At 41.1% G+C, this 20,394-nt stretch overlaps 1 protein-coding gene across 3 annotated transcripts in view; it reads right to left on the bottom strand.

Moving 5' to 3' along the window:
• Positions 1 to 985: 985 nt before the first annotated feature.
• Positions 986 to 20,394, bottom strand: part of LOC121195087 (electrogenic sodium bicarbonate cotransporter 1-like) — a 28,922-nt gene continuing 9,513 nt past the window's right edge. The window contains exons 4-26 of one of the 3 annotated variants that reach the window (XM_041058312.1): positions 18,949 to 19,081; positions 17,395 to 17,555; positions 17,105 to 17,284; positions 16,059 to 16,135; positions 14,978 to 15,135; positions 14,753 to 14,840; positions 13,155 to 13,309; positions 12,692 to 12,808; positions 12,096 to 12,270; positions 10,336 to 10,469; positions 8,928 to 9,190; positions 8,346 to 8,398; positions 8,041 to 8,226; positions 7,373 to 7,486; positions 6,495 to 6,656; positions 6,116 to 6,294; positions 5,723 to 5,795; positions 4,832 to 4,900; positions 4,488 to 4,661; positions 4,225 to 4,389; positions 3,943 to 4,036; positions 3,522 to 3,599; positions 986 to 3,393 (exon numbers count right to left, since the gene is read on the bottom strand). In XM_041058312.1, coding sequence (XP_040914246.1) covers positions 3,556 to 3,599; positions 3,943 to 4,036; positions 4,225 to 4,389; positions 4,488 to 4,661; positions 4,832 to 4,900; positions 5,723 to 5,795; positions 6,116 to 6,294; positions 6,495 to 6,656; positions 7,373 to 7,486; positions 8,041 to 8,226; positions 8,346 to 8,398; positions 8,928 to 9,190; positions 10,336 to 10,469; positions 12,096 to 12,270; positions 12,692 to 12,808; positions 13,155 to 13,309; positions 14,753 to 14,840; positions 14,978 to 15,135; positions 16,059 to 16,135; positions 17,105 to 17,284; positions 17,395 to 17,555; positions 18,949 to 19,081 — 2,954 coding nt within the window. In that variant the 3' untranslated portion in view covers positions 986 to 3,393; positions 3,522 to 3,555. The remainder of the gene's footprint in view (positions 3,394 to 3,521; positions 3,600 to 3,942; positions 4,037 to 4,224; positions 4,390 to 4,487; positions 4,662 to 4,831; positions 4,901 to 5,722; positions 5,796 to 6,115; positions 6,295 to 6,494; positions 6,657 to 7,372; positions 7,487 to 8,040; positions 8,227 to 8,345; positions 8,399 to 8,927; positions 9,191 to 10,335; positions 10,470 to 12,095; positions 12,271 to 12,691; positions 12,809 to 13,154; positions 13,310 to 14,752; positions 14,841 to 14,977; positions 15,136 to 16,058; positions 16,136 to 17,104; positions 17,285 to 17,394; positions 17,556 to 18,948; positions 19,082 to 20,394) is intronic. The other 2 variants (XM_041058313.1, XM_041058314.1) reach the window with 2 other exon arrangements.

The raw sequence follows: 20,394 nt of genomic DNA, 5'->3' as shown, positions 1-20,394 counted from the left end.
TTTGGGATCATGTTTGTTTACCTGCAAAGCTCTCCTCAATGTGCACAGGCCTTGTTGACAAGAGTCACTACTGCCACCTGGAGCCAAAATATAATACAGTTAAGGATTTAAACACCTTGTGAAGAATCAGCCAGTAAATAGAGAGTATTTACTGGTTATGTATGTGCTATATTTATGTTTGTTTACACAGTGAATAGTACAGTATATTATACCATTGGCTGTATTATACATTCATGAGTTCATATGTGATGAATGGATGCAAAGTTTCAGCCAGTCATGTAATCCCTTCCTGAGTTTTGACGGTCACGCCGTCACTCATACTCAGTCACTTGGCCAACACATGTAATATCCAATAACATTAACCTGAGCAGATGTGTAGGGAAAAACACTGATGTTCCCTCCTACACCAAAAGGAGGAGTTAATTATTACACATTTTTTTCCCTCTTGGCAATGACAAGAGCACAGAGACTCATGGTAATGAGCCAATTAGTTTCATTCCAGCTTATTCAAGTCCTGTGATCGCGGAAACTATGCAGCCTTCCTTTCTTATCTTTGCTGTGACACTGAGCACTTACAGCAGGATGTGAGCACGGTGTCTGCGGCTTAGCTCTTAGTTTGAATTCAACCCAATACATCCACTTAAAAACACACATGCACTCCACGTGTCTGAACCTCCCAAACCAGATGGTCTGTATTCTCATCACATACCATTTCTTACTGAATTTTCATTAAATATGCTGGAGTAACGAGTGTTGTGCACTGGCAGACGTCAAAACACACTTTGGGGCCTCTTAAATGATGCATGCCTGCAGAAAATCTGTATTCAGAAGGTAAAACCTCCGTAGTGCTGATCATGTCCATTGTACAAGGTAAGGGAGCTTGTACAATGGATAGGAGCCACATGATTCAAACTCTTATAACAATGTAATGTAATAATAATAATAAAAAAACAACATATGTATTTAAGAATCATTTGTACTGTTTTATTGCTTTCATTTGAAACACTACTCCATAAAAAAAAAAAAAAAAAAAAAAAAAAAAAATCCCACCAACGCCTGCTTCCTTCTGAGTAATCTATGGTTATTGAGAACAATAGATGCTTGTATAAAATTGGTTTCAGAGTCAGAACATCAAAAATTACATTAACTTTGGAATCAGAACCAGAAAGACTAAAAAGTCAAGATATACAGAACAAAGTGGAAGACAATGTGGTTTCTGGTTTTTGGTTCAGAGCAACTTTAACAGTCTTGTACTTCACACTGACGCCTACTCATGTGATTTTAAAAGCGTGAATTAAAGCCCTTATTTGCACTACAAATCATAAAACAGCATTGATTGTGCACGTCCTTTTCTTCAAAAAAATAAATGTACATTTCAAATGATTGAGATGTATTACATTCAAATATGCAATCATATCTTGAATTTACTGAATTAGTGTATACTTCAAATGGCAATAAAAGCATGAGAAAGACATTTAAATGATATTGCATAACTAAAAACTGGTGCATTTCACGGCTCATCAAACTGTCATTAAATGAAATCAGCAAAATGTCTGTTGTAGACTGTAAAGCAGTAGTTCTTGCAGGATTGGAAATCACAACATTGCATTGCCTCACAGTGATTTAATGTTGATTTTAATTAAAAAAAAAATACATAATTAAAAAAAATAAAAAATATACTCAAAGATTGAAAATTTATCACATTAATGACTTTTAAATATGATCACATTTTAAAGGAAAAGTCACCTCAAATAAACTTTTAGGGTTAAGTTCATGGTCAAGTGTGTGAGAACAACAAACTGCATTCATTCAAATGGGTTAAAAAGGGACAGACCATCACATTCCCCCAAATTCAGTACATGAAACATTAAAAACAAAAACAAAAAAAAGATGCAATTTCATGTTTTATGTTCCCTGTGTCTGTAGAGATAGTTAAAACATTTAACTATCTCTATAGTTAAATTGTTTTGCTTTTAGGATGAAAAACCTAAAACGTAATTTTGGAGGAGTTACCATTTAAAACATAAAATTGTACAGAATTATTTAATATTAAAAAAACAAAACAAATATATAATATCCTAAGTGTCAGAGAACAAAAAGGAACTCAACGTGAAGATTCAAAGATCCTATGTAGTGCCAGTTGGGAAAAAAAAAAAAAAACAGTGTTTGATCACAAATAATTGCACAACAGATGTTTTTAATATATAATGCCTGGCACCTACAGAAAATAAGAGGTAGAGCTACAAACAGGTATAATACATCTATATCTCCCTAAAACAGGGAAATGACAGAGTGGATACACACCACAGAAAGAATTTGCACAAATGGGGAATTTAAATGGTAAAGCCATACGTAAGATTCAAACAGCAAATTATTTTGCCAAGAGTTTAAATATAATAAATATATAAAAAGGAAAAAAAAGAAGGAGTAGGAAACAAAAATAGAAGTTCCAGTCTTTATGGTGTTGAACCATTTACTTCTTACCATACTGAAACAAACACTGTATGCTTACATTATCTTCGGGGTGTGTTTTATGAATATGCATCCTTGGATGGATGCCTGATAAATAATAAATGTATATAATATGCCCATAAATAGAAAATTAATGTCCGCTCATGACTGTGTACAGATGACCCCTCGTAGCCCTTTTGTTCACTACAAGAAAAGGAGGATTTCTCTTGTGCTCGCCTCCGAATACAGTACCTCCAACATATTTTAATCTTAAAAATCCAGTAGTTATAACTCAAAAGCTACAAGGAACATTAAAAAATAAGGACTATAAAAACAGTACTATCAGAAGAGAGCATGGTTATATTCTGTGTTCTTTGGAAAAATCTAGAAAAAAAACTGAAGGGAATTCCTCTGCATATGTACAGAGGTAAATAAAGACTGGTGTATATGGTCTGAAGCCATCTGTATTCTACCAACCTACTGTATCCTGAATTAGGCCTATACATCTTTAGCTGGATGCTTAAAAAATCCTTAGCGCACACATTAATAAGACATTAATGTCCCACAAAAACTGCATGCAGATGACCTTGAGTAGCCCTTTTGTTTTCCACAGGAAATCGTGCAGATGACAAACGGATCTCGTGTCAGCTCTCGTTAAAATTCAGTACCACCACAGTGTTTCAAATTTTAAGACAAATACTTCCAGCCATTCGGATTTAAATCCTCGCATGAGGAATAAGATTAAAAATACCGTTGTGAAGCGGTACTGTAGCACAGAAGAGGATGGTTATGTTCGTGATGTTGTGTTGGTTCTGCCGTATCTTTGGATGATTCATTCACAGATCAGTTTCAGAGCCCTTCTTCCACAAGAAGCCGTTATCCTCAGAGTCCCGGCCAATTCGAATCTGAGGCAAACCTTTTGTGTATGAACCTTTGTCAAGACTGAAAGAGGAGGAGATACGGTGTAACATAAATGTGATGTCTTGTGAACTCAAAACCAAGAAGTGTGAATTACTCGTGCATTTTTTTGTCCAAGAAAACATGTGATGAGGACACCAGTTGGTACTCACTTACTCGGCCACTGTGGGAGACTCAAAGTAATGCTCAGCACGGCGAATGCGGGTTAAGGAAAGTCTGGGATTGATGTCCTGGGGGAAAAAAGAATAGAAAAGCAATTTAGAACATATTTCAAAGACGCTGTAATTTCAAATGCTCCAGCAGGGAAGAAGAGAAAAAAGCAGAGAAAGCGAGCACCAGCAAAGCTGCTGTAAGGGTTGTATTACTGTAAATTGACTAATAAACTCGTTAAGAGCTCAAACTGGGTGGTTAGAGCACCATTAAGTCAGAAAAGCATATTGTTCATTTAAGATTTGTTGAAGTGCACGCAAGAAAGGCTAGTACAACAGAAGGAAATGTGAGTATGAAGCTTTTAGAGGCAAAGTTCAAGCAACCATTGGTGCTATGGCAAAGCAAATGCTGGCTGGTACTCACTATCCAAAGATTTCTCCCCCAACATGGGCTCCTGTTCCATCATATCCATAGAAATTTTTATACTGGGGACATTTTCATGGTAGGGGTAGTCGGACTGTGGGAGGAGGGAGGGAGGAACATTAACACTTATGGATTTAGCACACACAAACACTTATAAGGAGAGGATCTACAGGAGGCTGTAGACAAGCACATGACAACACTGGACAAGTGAATAGGTGGTGCACATTTTTATCTACACAAATGGACATTTAAATCTTTAGGCTGAAAGTACGGTTTACTTACAAATTCAATTTCACTGTCGATGCTCCCCTTCTTCTTGTTTTTCTTTTTCTTTTCATCCTCTTTCTTCTTCTTGTCTTTCTCTGGAATGACGTCGTCCAGGTAGCTGAGGTCATGCTGGGAGAACACGTAGTCCATGGCCTTGCGCACTGCAACCAATGCCAAGATCTATAAACAGAGAAAGAATTTGATTAGCTTTCACTGCCCTGATATCGAGCTCTGTGTGTTTGTGTTCAGCTACATCGGTGACTGCAGCCATTTCTCACCATGACAGGGAAGATGATGGCAGCCACAGTAGACTTGAGGATCCAGAGGAGGGCCAAACACAGGCCCTGGATGAAGGTGAAGAGGTGGATGCGTCTCTGAGGGACGTGTCGCAGGTAGATCAGGTCCGGCTGGTGCTTGGCTGGCATCAGGAGTAGCTGCAGGCGGTCCATGAACTGATAAAGACAAACAAACAGGTTAAGAGACGGAACAACATAAGAAACAAGTATTGTAACTAAAAACTTTTGCTGTAGAGTAACTAGATCTGTAATTACTTTTTTCAATTAGTAAAATGTAATGTGCCCAACACTGGTTATCAGGTACTGAAAAGGTCAGACTCACTCACCTGGACACCATTGAGTGACGCCACACCCATGTAGAGGAAGACACCATAAAGCACAGGCATGGGAATGAACTGAAGGACACAGAACGAAAATTTGAAGTATTAATGTCATGTGTGTCTGGCTGTAGTAACATAAGCACAGGTAAAAATAATAATAAGAAGAATAATAATAACTCAAAAGATGCAATGAGAAAGTTTATATTTAGCATCACTGCTTGGTTAAAAATAATCCACAAGCAGCTTTTCTAAGAACGTTCTTTTCATAGACACATCAGTAGTGTGACCAGTCACTTGGCTGCCATTGGTGTAGGTTTGGTAACTACTGGCTTAATATTAGCCACAGAGTCCTGCATCAGCTTTAAAGCAGAAGAGGAAAAAAATCCAGTAGTAAATCTGGCAAGACAGCGCAGATCTATCTATCTAAATAAAAAGGCAATATTTGCACCAGAAGATGATTAATTGTTAAATATGAGAAGACATTTGATGCATCATTAATAATCATTTTGCATCTTTTCAAAAGTCACTGTAGTGTACCAGATGACAAGACAATCTGGCAAGTGAGACAGTGTGGGACCAGAAGCTCAGTATACAAAATGTCCACAAGGGGGAGTATCAGCTCCACCAATCTCCACTCAGTGACATTTTTTTTTTTTTTTAATTTGGCAGCTTAATGAGGGAATGGTAACTCAAGACAGCACTCATCTGCAATCGGAACTTAAGCCCTGATGAACATGCTTATTTCACATCACATTACTTCAACTATGGGAGTTCCTAATCGGATGAATAAAAGATCTGAAATTATTTTAAATTTCAGAGGGGTGACAGGAGTTTGTCCTAAAAGAGGAGGACAGTAATCCATGTTTCCACGGAAGAATTAAGAAGCTGGAGCACTACCTTGAGGATAGGGGCCATGAAGACGGAGAGTCCCGTGAGGATGAACACAAAGATACCGGTGACTCTTTGCTCCCTGGATCGGCGGGAAAGAGGAAAAGCACAAGATGAAATCGGTGAGGTCTATAAATCTTGGTGCACACAATTTTGTCTTTTGTATGCGTGTCAACATTAGGTGCAGATTTAACACAAAGCGTTGTGGCCCACGGGAAACGAGATTTATTTACGCCCAGGAATCCAAAATCAATGCAATTAACTACCTGGCACAGACAAAAGCCAACAATACTCTGGGAAAATAGAGAAAGGAGCAGAAACCTCTGTTCAAGTCCATCACATAAGAAACACTTTAATTCTTAAATGACGCAGATACTGTGTCCAGCAGCTGCGTTAACTCACCTGACACCGAGGAATTTAGGCTGTTCCCCGGGGGCTGACGTCTGGGTCTCCATTTTCAGGGAGTCAATGTGGGCGATGGAGATGACAGTGGCAGCCACGTACCACGGCAGACCCATGAAAGAGCAGATTATCATCAGGATGGCCACCCAGAACAGGTCCAAGTGATACCCTGCCCCTTTCTGAGAGGAGGCATGAGGGAAGACGGCAGAAGAGAAGAAGAAAGCACTTGTCAGAATTACGCCACAAAACTGGGGTACTTTGGACTCCTGGATACAGCTCTTCATTTTCAGGAGTCTGCACACTATAATCCTTGACTTTTTTCATCTATTTTATCCAATTTTTTTTAAAAATAAGTGAAACTTTGAGGTGGTGCACCAACCTTGAGTTTGTGCTCTTTCCTGTTGACGATCACAGCAGTGATCTGCTGATCCATAAATATCAGAATGGTGACCAGCAGAGCGGGGAGTGCGGCTGCCAGGTACACCCACCAAGGGTTCCCTCCAAAAGGAGGAATAAACCAGCCCCTCTTTGGACTCGTGGGCTACACAAAAAAAAAAACAATAAGAAGCCTGTTATAGAGACCCAGACCCCACTACATGGAGACACTTCAGTGCACATCTTGTTTCTGTGTGTGTGCACAAGTCCAGATCTCTTACACATCGATAACATCTTAAATACAACAGGAAAAAAAACCCAATTTGAAGTAGTTACTGCATTACACTCGGTAAGTCTTAACACTGGTGCATGATTACATGACAAAAATCTGTGAATCAAGACTCTGTGGTCAAACAAAGCTGGCTCTGTACTTGCAATTATGAGACCGTCTGTGTTCTCACATCACCTATAATCAAGCTGTTATTTGATGCAGGTGCCCACTCCTCTACCCCACCATTCCCTTTCTCTGTGTGAAGGCGGGGGGGTGGAGTGGGGGGGTCTTAATGCCAGCTGAGGAACATTTGAGCCTAGGAACCTCCAGGACTGACTGTGTCTTAGTTTCAGCTAATATGTATCACTTACTGGGCAAACTACAAAGAAAGCTTTATACTGGGATTTCAAAGATTTACAGAGGCTTTCTCGCAGAAACATGCATCATTATCAGTGTAATTAGAGGAAACTGCACCTGGCTGACCATTGTCATTCAACTTAAAACAATTCAGTACAATGATTTCAGGCACACAGTGGAATAATTACTATGTTCTTGTAAAAGATGTAATTTTATTTTTTTTCTTTAGAAGCTCTGCAATGTGTGAAATGTACCTTGAATTCACTTGGCACTATGAGCTTCGGAGTGTCCACACCGACAAAGGCGTCCACGCCACAGAAGAGAAGAATGGTCAAGATGATCGCAAAGTCACTGATGAGCTTCCTGACCTAGGGGGCGGAAGCGTTTACAGCAGGGTTGGCAATATTTTTTAGCTTGTGGCAAAAGAAACTACTGGCTGTACTGACATTTTTTTTCACATGTTTGACAAAGACTTGCACCCTCTAAAACAATGTTTGTAGGTAAACACAGGCAGATATTACCTTGCTGACTGTGTGCGTTTATTACTGCAAGTGCAGCTAGTGCAATTATAGTCGTAATTTCTAAGAAGTAAACACAGTTGTTCATCAGTTGGTGACTAACAACTGTAAACAGCTTTCAATCTTACATCAGAGATAAAGAGCCTTTACAACACAACACATAAATAGTTATAATGTTGGTGATCTCTTAGCTTGACCTTCATCATCAGGTCAAAAATTGTGTTCATCTGTAAAACAAATGGCATTCCCATGAGCTTTAGCTGTACTCTGTGTTTAGTTGTAATTAGCAAACATTTGCGTTGTCAATTTATTTTGTTGATTTAGCAAATAAGTGCTGCTGGTGATTTGAAAATACATTAAATGTGAATGAACTAGCTGTAATTTATGAATCCCGTGCCACTCACGGTGGTGGGGAAGAAGCGGCTCGTCTTGAACTTCTTCAGAGCCATGGAGCAGGTGTAGGTCCCAAAGAACAAGATGAAGGACATCAGGGTGATGTCAGGCACGTAACCACAGGTCTCTCCGACCAGCCGTCCTCCGTAATCCACACACTGCTGCCTGTTCAGGGATGCCCAGGTGGCATTCACTGGCTGGAGAGAGAAGGGCAAAGAGGTTCATTTAACTAAATAACAACAATATATTAAGCAACAGTTTTTAAATTCTGAATTCATGCCGTGCTAAATGTCACAAAAACAAGGACACTACATACCAGATCAGTATTGTTTGTCCAGGAGGAGACATCGAGGGGTTCTGACACATTGCCTAGTGAGGAGAAACAGTAATATCTAATCACTGAAATGAAAAACGTCTCTATTACTGGCAGTGTCACATTCCCTTTTTTCATTCTGTGTCGACATGTCTTTCCCAAACAATCCTGCCAAGTAATTTGTGACACAGAAACTGATAGGGCTGTTGAGAAAGTAAACAGTAGTATCTACAGGCCAACACACTCTAGTATCATTTGTTATCTCCACTGTAAACACTGAAAAAATTAGTTGTAAGCTTTGTTTGATATACAATAGTAACATCACTGCCAAAAGGGACAAAACCAAATACGACTGTTCAGCTTTCACTGTCTGGTTTCACTGGTAATACTGAGATTTAGATGATGCCCCCAAAAAGAATCAACAATGAGGGGTTTTTAGGCAAAGAAGAGTTCAACATGACCGATTGGTGGTATCAGACTCTGCCTATGTTACCAGATATAGTGACGCCCCTGCTGTAATCTATCTTACTTGGCCATTTCAGCCATTGGTCCTAATCTGCTGCAGAAAAAGTGAAGTCTGCGTACCAGGCATGCACCGGCAGTCGTAGAAAGTGACAAGGTTGGTATTGTATTCAGAGTTGATGGGGTTGTGGTGGGCCAGCTTTATCATCTTCTTGAAAGCGTCGTAGATGAAGATGAAGCTGATGAGCGCAGAGAAGCCTTCCTCAGTGAAGCGCGTGAAGTATTGCACCAGGAAGCTGGCGTCTGTGGCAACCAGCACCAGACAGAATATACCCGACCACAGGCCAATCCATAGCCGGAACTCGAGGTAGTCGAAGTCGTTGTCTCTGAGGAAAAATCACACACACACACACACACACAGAGTGAGTGTGTTTTTGTTGTGAACAAATGCATGGCTACACTTCTGTGTTTAACTTTCAAGCAATTGTAATCCCTCGAAGAATTAACTGCACTTTCAGTCAGTCCTGTCTAACCTGAAGTCTGTGAAGCTTTGGTTCACATGAGGGCTTTTGAAATCGTAGTTATGCTCTGGCCCTTCAAAATAAAATAATATTGATTCTGAAGCTGTGACTTGCAGCCAGAGCTGTTAGCGGGCTTTTCACCAGATGGAAAATATCCACCTGTGGTATATACATATATATATATATATACATATACCACAGCTGTAGGCAGGCTTGGCAGCTGCCACTGACTCAGCAGCCGTTGACTAGAGGCATGGAAACATTTGGAGGACACAGACGCGACAACATTCTTTGCTCACAGTGTAAAATTAAATGAGAGTGAATTATTAATAATGGAACATAATCAGCACAGTGTTTGGTAATGCTAGAAGACACTTTCTGGCAGAGGAAGGGAGTACAGTGGAAGGACGGCAGAGAAGTCAGCATATATCAGCCTTTAATACCCCTCAGGTATTGTGAAATTATATGTTTCATCTGCATAACAAGGGCACAATAAGTGGCATGTAGTGTGTGTGTGCATATATATAAATGTGCATTTAAAGTTAAACTTTTTTCCCCCATTGATGGTACTATTACATGAGCTAATGCCTTTTGTTTAATGCACTTTATTCTACTTTCTCCTTCATGTAGTTCTACACAAGGACAGGAAGCTGACGTGAAAAACAAATGGGGAGATTGACAATAAGCTGGCAACTGAACCCTGGACAATCTGTTACTGCCAAGAGATTTACAGTAAGCACCAAAATCATAGTGAGATATTACTCACATAAACTTAAAGCAAAGTTGCAAAGGTGTGAATGTGTGTGTACTTAGGCTTTTATTTTATGTACAGGGGGCGCAAGGAAACAATCTCTAAAACACACAAACTACATCTGTCCTCTGGGGAAAAACTACAACCTAAAAATAACTCCCAGGCTACCGTGGCTGTTTCTGAACTTTGTTTCACCCTCACTAATATGCATTGATTTTAAGGTGACTGAATGATTCTGATCTACTACTGAACTACTCACTTGCTGAAGTTGAAGAGGAGTCTTTCGAAGACGAGCACCGGGCCTGTGCTGCTGAGAATGGTCAGGGGCTGACCAGCCAGCAGACAGAACACTGCTCCTGTCAGTGCTGTACCCAGGAAACTTTCCAACACACCCTGCAACACAGCGCACACAGAAAAAAAACACATGCAGGCTTTACACACAGCTCATGGAGCATGCTTAGCCTAAAACATATACAGAAGAGACGAGAGAGCCCATTCATATGGTGAGCATGACCCAATATTAACTACCTTGGAAAGAAATAGTTCAACAGACACGTTCCTTCATCAGCATAACTTTCACTCATTCTTTCCTTTTTTGAGTCTCTAAACATAAATGGTATAATTCTGCTTACTCAGCATGAAACTTTGTTTTCCCTATACACATCATACCGCTGCAGCTCTGGCTCATCAGGAAAGGCCTGTTTAATTTCCAGCTTTATCAGTCGTTCACGATCTGTGCTTCTTTAAAAGCCTAATGCTACACAGATACAGTAGGTAGATGAGTAACTGACAGCCGGGCTGTACTTCTGAGGCCTGCGCTGAGACAGGTTAGGTGAGGGCAGGGATTCCCTCTGTTGTTCTCAGAGTGGTAAGGGGGACTGATGCAGGATTGAGGAGTGCTGATCGCTATGGGGGAGGGGGGGAGGGGTGGTCATTGGAAACGCAGCCATGACGAGGCTACTGTGGCTGAGTAATCTGGATCTGTGGTTATTTACAGCTTGGGCAAATCCCTCAGGCTGGTGCTCTGCAGGTCTGCTAGGATGCAGCTCTTTGCCAGGAGAGAGGTTAAAGGAGAAAGTGCCTTGGTCACTGGACAAACTGCATTCACTCACCTATCAGGGGCACAAGGACTGATGCAGCGAGCAGTGTATTGCTATCATACCGCAACTGCACAGCTCCCCCATATGCAGTTCTATCAACAGCAGGTGCAACAGATGGATGCAGTATGAGCCTTTGAGCCCCAAATTAGCATGGCTTATCAGCTGAAGTCAACTCTTTTTTGTCGCTCAATAGTGTGTGACTTAACACAGGGAGCAATTGTGGAGATAAAAAAAAAAAACATCTTCAAACTGACTCAAGTGATAGAGGTGAAGTGTACATAAGATAAATATGGTAAAATGTGCTACACGAGTATAAAGAAGAGGAAAGGAAACGACAAAGACAGCATTTTGACAGCTGTGACTAAGACACGTGCATTAGAGGTCAATTTATCAGCACTTATCAGCTCGTTAATCTAGTTACTTTCACTTTGCGTGTGACCAAAATAAAGTTTCAGAATCACACTTCTGCAAAACGCAGCTAACTTTAGCATTAGAATCTCTCTGGAAATTACAAAACACTGTGCTACAGGTGGATTATTTTAACTTGGTACATTGTCTTTTTGTTTTCAAAGGGAAGTCCTGTATTAACTGTTCATATATGACTGCTCATATATGACTGCTGCTAATTTCTGTGTTTGAATTCATGTCTGTTTCAACATTTACAGACATTTAAATACAGAATCACCTGACTGCCAATTCATCTTTTAGGGACGAGGTGTTAGCCATCATAACGCAGTTTGGAAGTTAAGCTGGTTCACAGTGAAGAGGAAACTTGTTTCGTCTTGAGTCAGCTGTACACAACAGCAGTGTGAAGATTTCCTTTTGCATGTGCACCAACGTATCTCCACAGGAACGAGCCTCATTCCCTGTGCATACTGTAAAATGAAATACTATAATAAGGAGTGTGGGGAGGGCTTACCTGCATGTTTTCTGTAGCATCTCCAAGTAAGCCTCCAAATGTGATCGCATTGGTGACCGTGCCCAGATAGATGAACAAGATGGCCGACAGAGACTGGATATGTAGTGCGTCATAAAAGTCGCTGGCAAAAAAAGGCAGCTTCCGCTTGATATCCAGGATTAGACCTCCACAGAACCTTGAAGACAGAACCATTGTTTCATGTCATAACTTGGCTTATGTCAGCTACATAAATGACACATGATGTGCAAAAAGTGAGAAGACAAGATTTTTGGCCTAGTTTCCGTCAAAGGAAAAACTTGTTACGAGTAAAGGAAAACCAAAACTTATCCAACAGTGAATCACTTTCATTGTTCTCTATTTATGTGTGGAACATTTCCTTGTCAGAAACTTACTGGAAGACTAAAGAGACTAAGACTAAAACATTTTTGAAAGGTTTTTACACACAATGTGTATATGTAAAAAAATGCCTTTTTTGTTTTACATCCACAATCTCTGAGGATGATATGTATCCTTCTATTTCTTTCTTTCTCTCCTGTTCTGCTTTCTTCTTAAATTTTTTTTACAATAACTAATAATGAAAATGAAAGTTTTATTACTTCCTGGTGCACTGAAGCTCCTCTCCAACCTGGTGACCTCCTCCCCCTCCATGTCCCGCATCATGGGGAGTGTCACCATTCATCTGAGGTGCCTCTACTCCAGCATACATGTTCTTCCTTTAAAAAGAAGACAAACAGTCACATACCACAAACTGTCAATAAACGCAAGCACAAAGAGAAACTAGCCTGAAATCGGTCACTAAAATTTTCTGTCCTATTTTGTCTACCAAAAAAAAAAACATGAAATTATTAACATTCTTGCTCAATTTATTACACTCACAGATTTTGCTGCTACAGCCTTGGTCTGGTATGACCACTGGCTTATGACAATGAGGTGATGTTGGGAGAATTTCCATGTAATGTGTCAAATATACTGTTTGTTCATGTGGCACACTGGATGGATTTGAAATAGATTTATGTACAGTGACTTCATTTGGATTAGGTCATGTGGATTAGAGCAAACCTCTTGTCCGAGGAGGGCAGAGACTTGGGTGGCTCTATCCTGATGTCAGGGTCCCACTCGCCGGGGGGCAGGACGATGACCTCATCCAGGAACTCATCGATACCAGCCAGCAGGTCCTGCCTGTCCTTCGCTTTGTAGGCGATATCATGGAATACCTGCCACCAAACAAAACACAACCAAGCTATAAGCAATCAGCTAATTGATAATGTAACATATATATAATTATTTATCCTGGGTTATAGAGAAAAAACACAAAATGTGTAACTACAATGGTTCACCGGAGAGTACCGCCAACTCAGTTTTGATTACTGGGACACAAAGTGCAGCATGTCAGTGAAATCCAAATCATAACAACCAAATTCACCAGTATAATAGTGACAACAACCAAGAATTTTCTGAACTCTTTCACAGTGTACATAAATAATGTGTCACTGTTTGTGTGTGTCCCAGGACAACTGGAACAGGCAGGTAGAGTACAGCTTAGGGGGCGATTACTCAAAAACACAAACATCAGATAAACCTGTGACACAACTGTCACGAGAGAGCCGAGAGGGTAAAGTTTAACTTGAGGAAATCCTGGAAAAATACTTCCTATCCTGCTGTGTTGACATATGAGATATACTGGGCAGAGATGAGGCCTGTGGGAATTTGCGGGCCAGGTGCTCTCAGAGTTAAGAACATTACGAGCTGCCTGTTCACATTCCTGATAACAGAGAGATTTAGCCAAGAGAAGTGAAGACACACACCAGAGACACAAAGCAGACAAAGCTGAAAATACTGGAGGACGTAACAAACCTATGACGCAGGGAAAGTAAATAAACATTCTTTGGTTTTCTGTATTTAATTTATTCTGCTGACACCAAAACAAATGCCTACCACAAATTCGACACACAGCTTAACAGCTGAGCTACAAGTTGGTCACTACCAGCAGCCTGGCCAGGACAACTGCTGTGATGATTAATATAGCAATATCCAGAGAGCTGAGATTTGGCAAGAGGACAAGTGCTGTAGGAGGTGTGGGTGGACCGTCATCTTACACAAGTTAATCAGTGCGGCTGGAACTTGTAAATGATGAGATGAACGAGGAAATGGGGAAAATAATGTTTTAGTATTAATTATGAGATGTCTCTCTGTCAGTCCATTTGTGGTCCTCAGAGGATCAATCTTACTGACTTTGGTGATCCCCTGACTTTGTTGCCTTCTGTGTTTTTGAAAAATAACGACCCCCTGAAATTTGGTAAATAAACTGAGAGACAGAGATATGTATCAGTATCCTCAATTTCTAGACCAGCAACTCCCAAAATCTTATAGGAGCGTTTCAGGATTAGCCACTCCATTCTAAAAGAAATCCCAAGCTGCCCATTATCTCAGATTCACAGCAAATCCAGGCTTAAAGGAGGATGACATCTATTGTCAGAACAGTGAGAATCAATTAAGTGTTCTGTCGTTCCCATATATACACAACCCAAAACAAAACCCATTAAACAAACCACTCATTAATCATTATAAATGAATTTCGGGCCCATTTACCACCTCCCATAAATCAAGAAAACAAACAAAAAAAAACCCAATATGAAATTAGCATAGTCGTAATGTACCTCATCTGACATCAGGGTGGCGATGGCTCTTCCAATCTCATGATAGGACTTGGCTTTACCTTTGGGGCCCAGCAGCACAAAGAGAAATCTGAACACAACAAGAAAATAAGATGTAAGGGTACATTTACAAAGTCAGAATCTGAGAATCTTGTTCTAGTGTAGTTGGTCATGGCATCAGTAAAACTGTGAGCGAGGGAAGTACTTTAATGATGCTGTGTGCTCTACCTTGTGGGCACAGGGACCTCAGTTAGAGCCCCAAGCATGACAGCCTGCTGCAGACGAACAAATGCCACAAAGGGAGTTTCCAGGAAATCTACCTCTCCAACCAGCACATTTGATGCCTCAGCATCACGGGGCAGTTTTTTCATGAACTTATTCTTCAGCTGTTAGGACAGAGAGGGCGGTGGGGGGGGGATAAAGCCAGTGAATGAAAATGTCAAGCAGGATTTGTAGTAATAAATGCTAATTATTGGTTAGAAGATAGACGACATGAGAAGCAGGATATGCGCACACAAACTCTTGCTTCCTTTCTCTGTCACATGCAATATGATCAATGATATTTGATATTTCAAATAAATGTGGTGATTAAAATGTGATTAAAGTGTGGCTGCACCACAGCCGAGACTGACGTGGTGTTTTTACTGTCTCTATAAGCATGTAAGAACAGGTAGTGCCCGCCCTTTCCTAGAATTATTTGCTGGACAGCAGCTTGACTTTATGCCACATTATAAACATGCTTTACTACAATGAATTAAACTGCATCTACGTCATAAAAAACTTAAGTGACAAGCAAAGTCTACACTGTGCTCATTTTGGATTTTCACACATACACAGTGGATGAAAAAAAAACTCTCTTGCATGATGATGATTAACTCAGGCCTTGGTGTAATGTCAAAGGCCAAACCATTCTGGCTGTTGCTGAAGCGTAATTCCAGTTGTTACACTTTAACTGCCTCTGTGATCTTTCATCTACGTGCGTTGTATTTGTAGATCACACAGACATTTCTCTCAACCGTGAGTCATGACAAGAGAGAGCTACTGCATGTGCTGATGATAGAAATTCACACGACAAAGACAGGAGACAGTGAGCCATTGTTGAGAGAGACAGGGGACTTATCTATCAGTGTGTGAGCCTCACAAGCTCGTGCATTCACACAACCCAACACATGACCTTGCATGCGTTGGGCTGTGTGAATGCAGCATAGTGCTGCTTTATGAGTGCAAGCCTGAATTATCATCTGCTAGACTGTACAACAGTATGCACATCATCTCTGTGAAATGATATAGAGAGACACAAACGCATTACCTGGTCCTTCTCTGGTTTGTCAGAGAAGTCACTCAGGCTGTTGGAGGTGAGGTTTCGGTGGGTAGTAGTTGGGCTACCTGCAGAGAGGTAAGACAGTGTTAGGATCAGAGATGCCGGGCAAGACGACAGAGCTTCAAATCAGACATCGCTGGCCAAGGAAGAAGATGAGTCCAAGAAAAGAAAGGCATCAGGAAAGTACACGAAGAGAGCCAGAAACATCAGGACCTAGCTAAATGTGGCAAGGCTTAAGCTTTAGGACTAATGCCAGATGGTCATTCATTCAGACGCTCCAGAGAGAGGAGAGCCGGGATACATGGTCGTCTTAGGTTCACTGCTTACACGCATCAGCAGAAACATGCTTAGGCAACTACTGGCAAATGAGTGAGAATTTACACTTTGAACCTCCATTTGTTCCAGTCCATTTACTCATCCATCATTACTGACAAATGTTAGAGAACAGAGTCTTCAACATTTAAGATTTATCTTGCCAAATAAATATTTAGTTAAGTGCATCGCGAGCTATTGAGCGATATCTTTGTGTGTTTCTACACGGAGCGCTGAATAACCACACATCCAGCTTTTTAACACAACGGACGATGGCTGCACTCAAATTTGTTCATTTCCATGCATGCAGCTTTTCCAGTGCATGGAGTATGTTCCAACTACCAGGAGTATTGTGACCTCACTTACAGAGGTATCCCATGCTGGAGCTCCTCATGACCTCACATGGTTCCTCTGAGTCTTGTGGGTTTAAACAAGGCACAGGGTGCTCAAGGGGGCTGCGTACTATAACACCCCAGACGCAGGAAGTCAGAGGCAGAATAGACCAGCGAAGATAGGGAAAAACAGAGAAAAGGAGAAGGAAAAGCAGGTTGACAAGGTGGAGAAAAGACAAGAAGGAAAAGAAGTGAGAGGTTGTATTAGGAAAGAAATTTTACAACAGTAGTTAGTGTTTTAAGTGGTTTTAACACCAGAAACAAGAAATGAGAAGAGTAAAAGTGGAAAGGTTTGGGTTAAGAGGGATAAAAAAAATGATTTTGAATTACCGTTCTCCTGGTTGGAAAACAGCCTACTTGCACTGGAAACACTCTTGCCAATGTCTGCAAGAGAGCGCAAGTTGGATTTCTTGGTCTGGTGGCGATGCTTCCGTAGCAGAGTGTACATGACCTTTTCCTTCAGGTCCGCCTTCAGCTGACCAGTCTCAATCTGGCTGTCGATGATTGTCTCTGTTAGAGGGACAGATTGAAGATCAAGACCGGGTTGTCCTCAGATTCTTCAAAACCTTGAAAAGCATACCGGTGTTTCGGGCGTTGTAGGTACAATGAAGCCCACTTACCGACAACCTGTGGCAGTGTAGAGGCCTCCAGGTCCAACATTATTGTGCCCTTCTCGATGCAGTTTTTGAGTTCCATCAAGCTGTGTAAGGACAGCGTGGCCACATGAGGTTTACTCCAGCGCTCGCCGCCCTTCTCCACCTTTTCTTCAAACTTGATCCATCTGGACAAAGGATGACAAAAGTCAGAGGGAAAGTAATGTATTTAAAATACTGGGACTTGTACAATTGTGTTGGACCTTGATAAACAAATGTGGTGTTTCAGAAAAAGCCGAGATACCACGTGTGTAATCTTTTCTTTTTTTTCTCTACTCTGGTTCCTGAAAGGTCACTACAGTATATACATAAGCGTACATAACAGGGGCCTCACAAGTTCATGAACAAATACGGGCTACAAACGAAAGGCGACAACATGGGTTCTCCTTTCTTTACCAAAACAACTCCAATCTGTTTTGAATTCGACACAGTTCACAAGGCAAGAATAGGGGATGCAGGACGGCGTGGAAATACAAAATAAATCACTAGACTTAAGAAAATACATGACATGCTGGACTGTCAACAGTCTTCCATAACTGTCAGACCACACATGGCTCAATCAGAGAAACAAGACTTCGGTGCAACCATGGATTGCTTAGTCTTGAGGGTAAGACTCAGAACAAGGATTCTTTTTTAATAGTAATGCCTCACATGTCACCACGACAAAGAGCCATTCTCCTGAGGCCTGAGGATGGGGTTTCCTCTGGGGATAGAGTATCCCTCTGGCTATGGGCCACACGCCTGTGACCAGCCGTCTTATAGGGAGAGGAGCCTGGCCATGGAGACACTGTTGACATCAAGGAGGTCATTTACCTTCCTTTTTATGTAGCTCATTCTTTCCCTTCACAAAACAGGGCAAGGAATTAAACATGCTGGCAAAATATTTATACATACTTATTATGTTATTGTTGTGTGCTCCTCAGACACAAATTAATTTACACAATACTTACATCTGAGTGAAAATATTCCTTAGATGTGGACCTTTCCTATTCAGCTAAATCAAAAAGATTCCACTGATTGAGCTCGTAACATTGTTCGAATCTCGATGGAGATTCAAGGATCAATGTAGATGCATCCAAACAAGAGTTATCATCTTTTTTTTACTGCACACACAAATGTCTGTAAAAGTCACTTTGAACATTAATATAAGGGTCCATTGAACACTGTAATGATATCCACATCTATCCAAATTTAAAGTGCACTAGAGCCAACTGTAACATTAAGTCTTGTTCTGGCCATGTGGGAGTTTCTGCCTTTTCCTGGTCTCACAGAGCAGGTACTACAGATCTTGATCAGATAAGAGCAGACTGGGAGTTCACTGGAGTACGGCCTATTTCCCTACACATACAAAACCTGATTATTCATAAGTGATTATGTTCCGCTGACTGCACCGGGATTGTGAAGCAGGAAATTTTTGACTGCACTGCCCATGGCTCTTAATGTAAAAGTTGGGGTGGTGGGGGTGGGGGAGTTGACGGATCACATGCCAGGGTTTGAAAGACAATGGACTCCGTGGCTCACCTGGCTGTCTCCTTCCACTCCATCTCCTGTCCATCCACAGATAGTAGCTCGTCCAGCTCAGTGAAGAGCTGAGGTGGTGGGGGGCCATCGTCCTCCTCTCCCAGCATAAACCTGATCCTCTCAGCTGGAGAAACTGCGATTAGAAAAAGATAATTTAGGGACCAACAAATCAGTCCTGGGGATTTGGGTTTAATGATTATTGTTACATCCAACACTCATCTCCTCCTCAAAGAAGTACCTGGAGGTCAGATGCTCAGACTGAGGGTAGAAACTGTGAGTTTTACAGTCTCAGGTAATGATAACGTCAGCAGAAAAACTATTCAGGAAAACAGAGGATGATATTAGCCTTCCAAATAACTGCAGGTAAGTTGCATAATCCAAGCCATTAGTCTGCAAATGAAAAAGTGTAGGTGTGTTTTGGATAAACAATGATGTAAATGAATAAAGGCAAAGCCTCGGTATACAGCATGGCAGATGCTGGTTGACAAGCTTGAACCCAGGACAAGAGTGTTGGTATTTAAGCTAGAGGAAGAAACTTTACAACGCAAGAACATGAGGAAGAAATTTTCCTCAGCATATAACTTTTACTTCCTTCTGAGAAAGGTGTGTGCCAAGACATGTGTCAGCAAGTATTGATCACTTACACTAAATGTTCATCTTCCTCTTACTCTTCCTCTTCAGAAATTATAGACACACAGAGGTAGCTATAACCGCAGGACTCTCCGTGTTCGCCAACAATAAGGAGAGCCTCGATGTTTTATATCCTGTATATAATGGGTTATCCAGCGTGAGATGAATGACTTAATCTTGTAACAGCTCTAAGAAAGTTGTGCAACTGTGAAGTGATGACAAAGTGGAGTTTAAGTGGTAAGACACAAGGCCAACACAGGCCGATACCTCGACAACGTAACAGTGGCTGTAACCCTTTAATCCTGACACAGCACACCTAAGCCTAACTTAGGATGGCTGTTTTTAAAATAGTACAGTTGGAACTGTTCTACTATAGCGAGAAAACCTAACAACTGTTAAGCTACATGAAGGTCAAGATCAATGCTTTGGAAACACTGGAAACAGCTTTAAGATACTGAGCACTCCAATGTCTCCACATCTTGTATGTCAGCATTATTGTGCAGAACACACAGTGACGTCATCCACCGGCGGCTAAAAACAGAAACACGAGAGATATTTCAGTTTTCCTCATTGCCACAGGACCGTTTTGTCGCCCTTTGTCTGACTGGCACAACCTGACTTTTAACACTTAACACTTACTGACGCCACATGGTGTACACAACACCGCTCACCTCTTAAACCTCACAACTGGTGTTATCAATGAAAACCCGGCCTTTGTTGTGGTTACACACAACTTTCAAGTGGCCAGCTCCATGGGGTTTGTCAGAATCAACAGGATTATGCAGATTTAGATGGAGGGCAAAACAGCGGAAAATC

This window comes from Toxotes jaculatrix, chromosome 16 (genome assembly GCF_017976425.1).
Source record: "Toxotes jaculatrix isolate fToxJac2 chromosome 16, fToxJac2.pri, whole genome shotgun sequence".
NCBI classification, from domain to species: domain Eukaryota; kingdom Metazoa; phylum Chordata; class Actinopteri; family Toxotidae; genus Toxotes; species Toxotes jaculatrix.
This window is presented reverse-complemented; position numbering and strand designations above follow the sequence as displayed.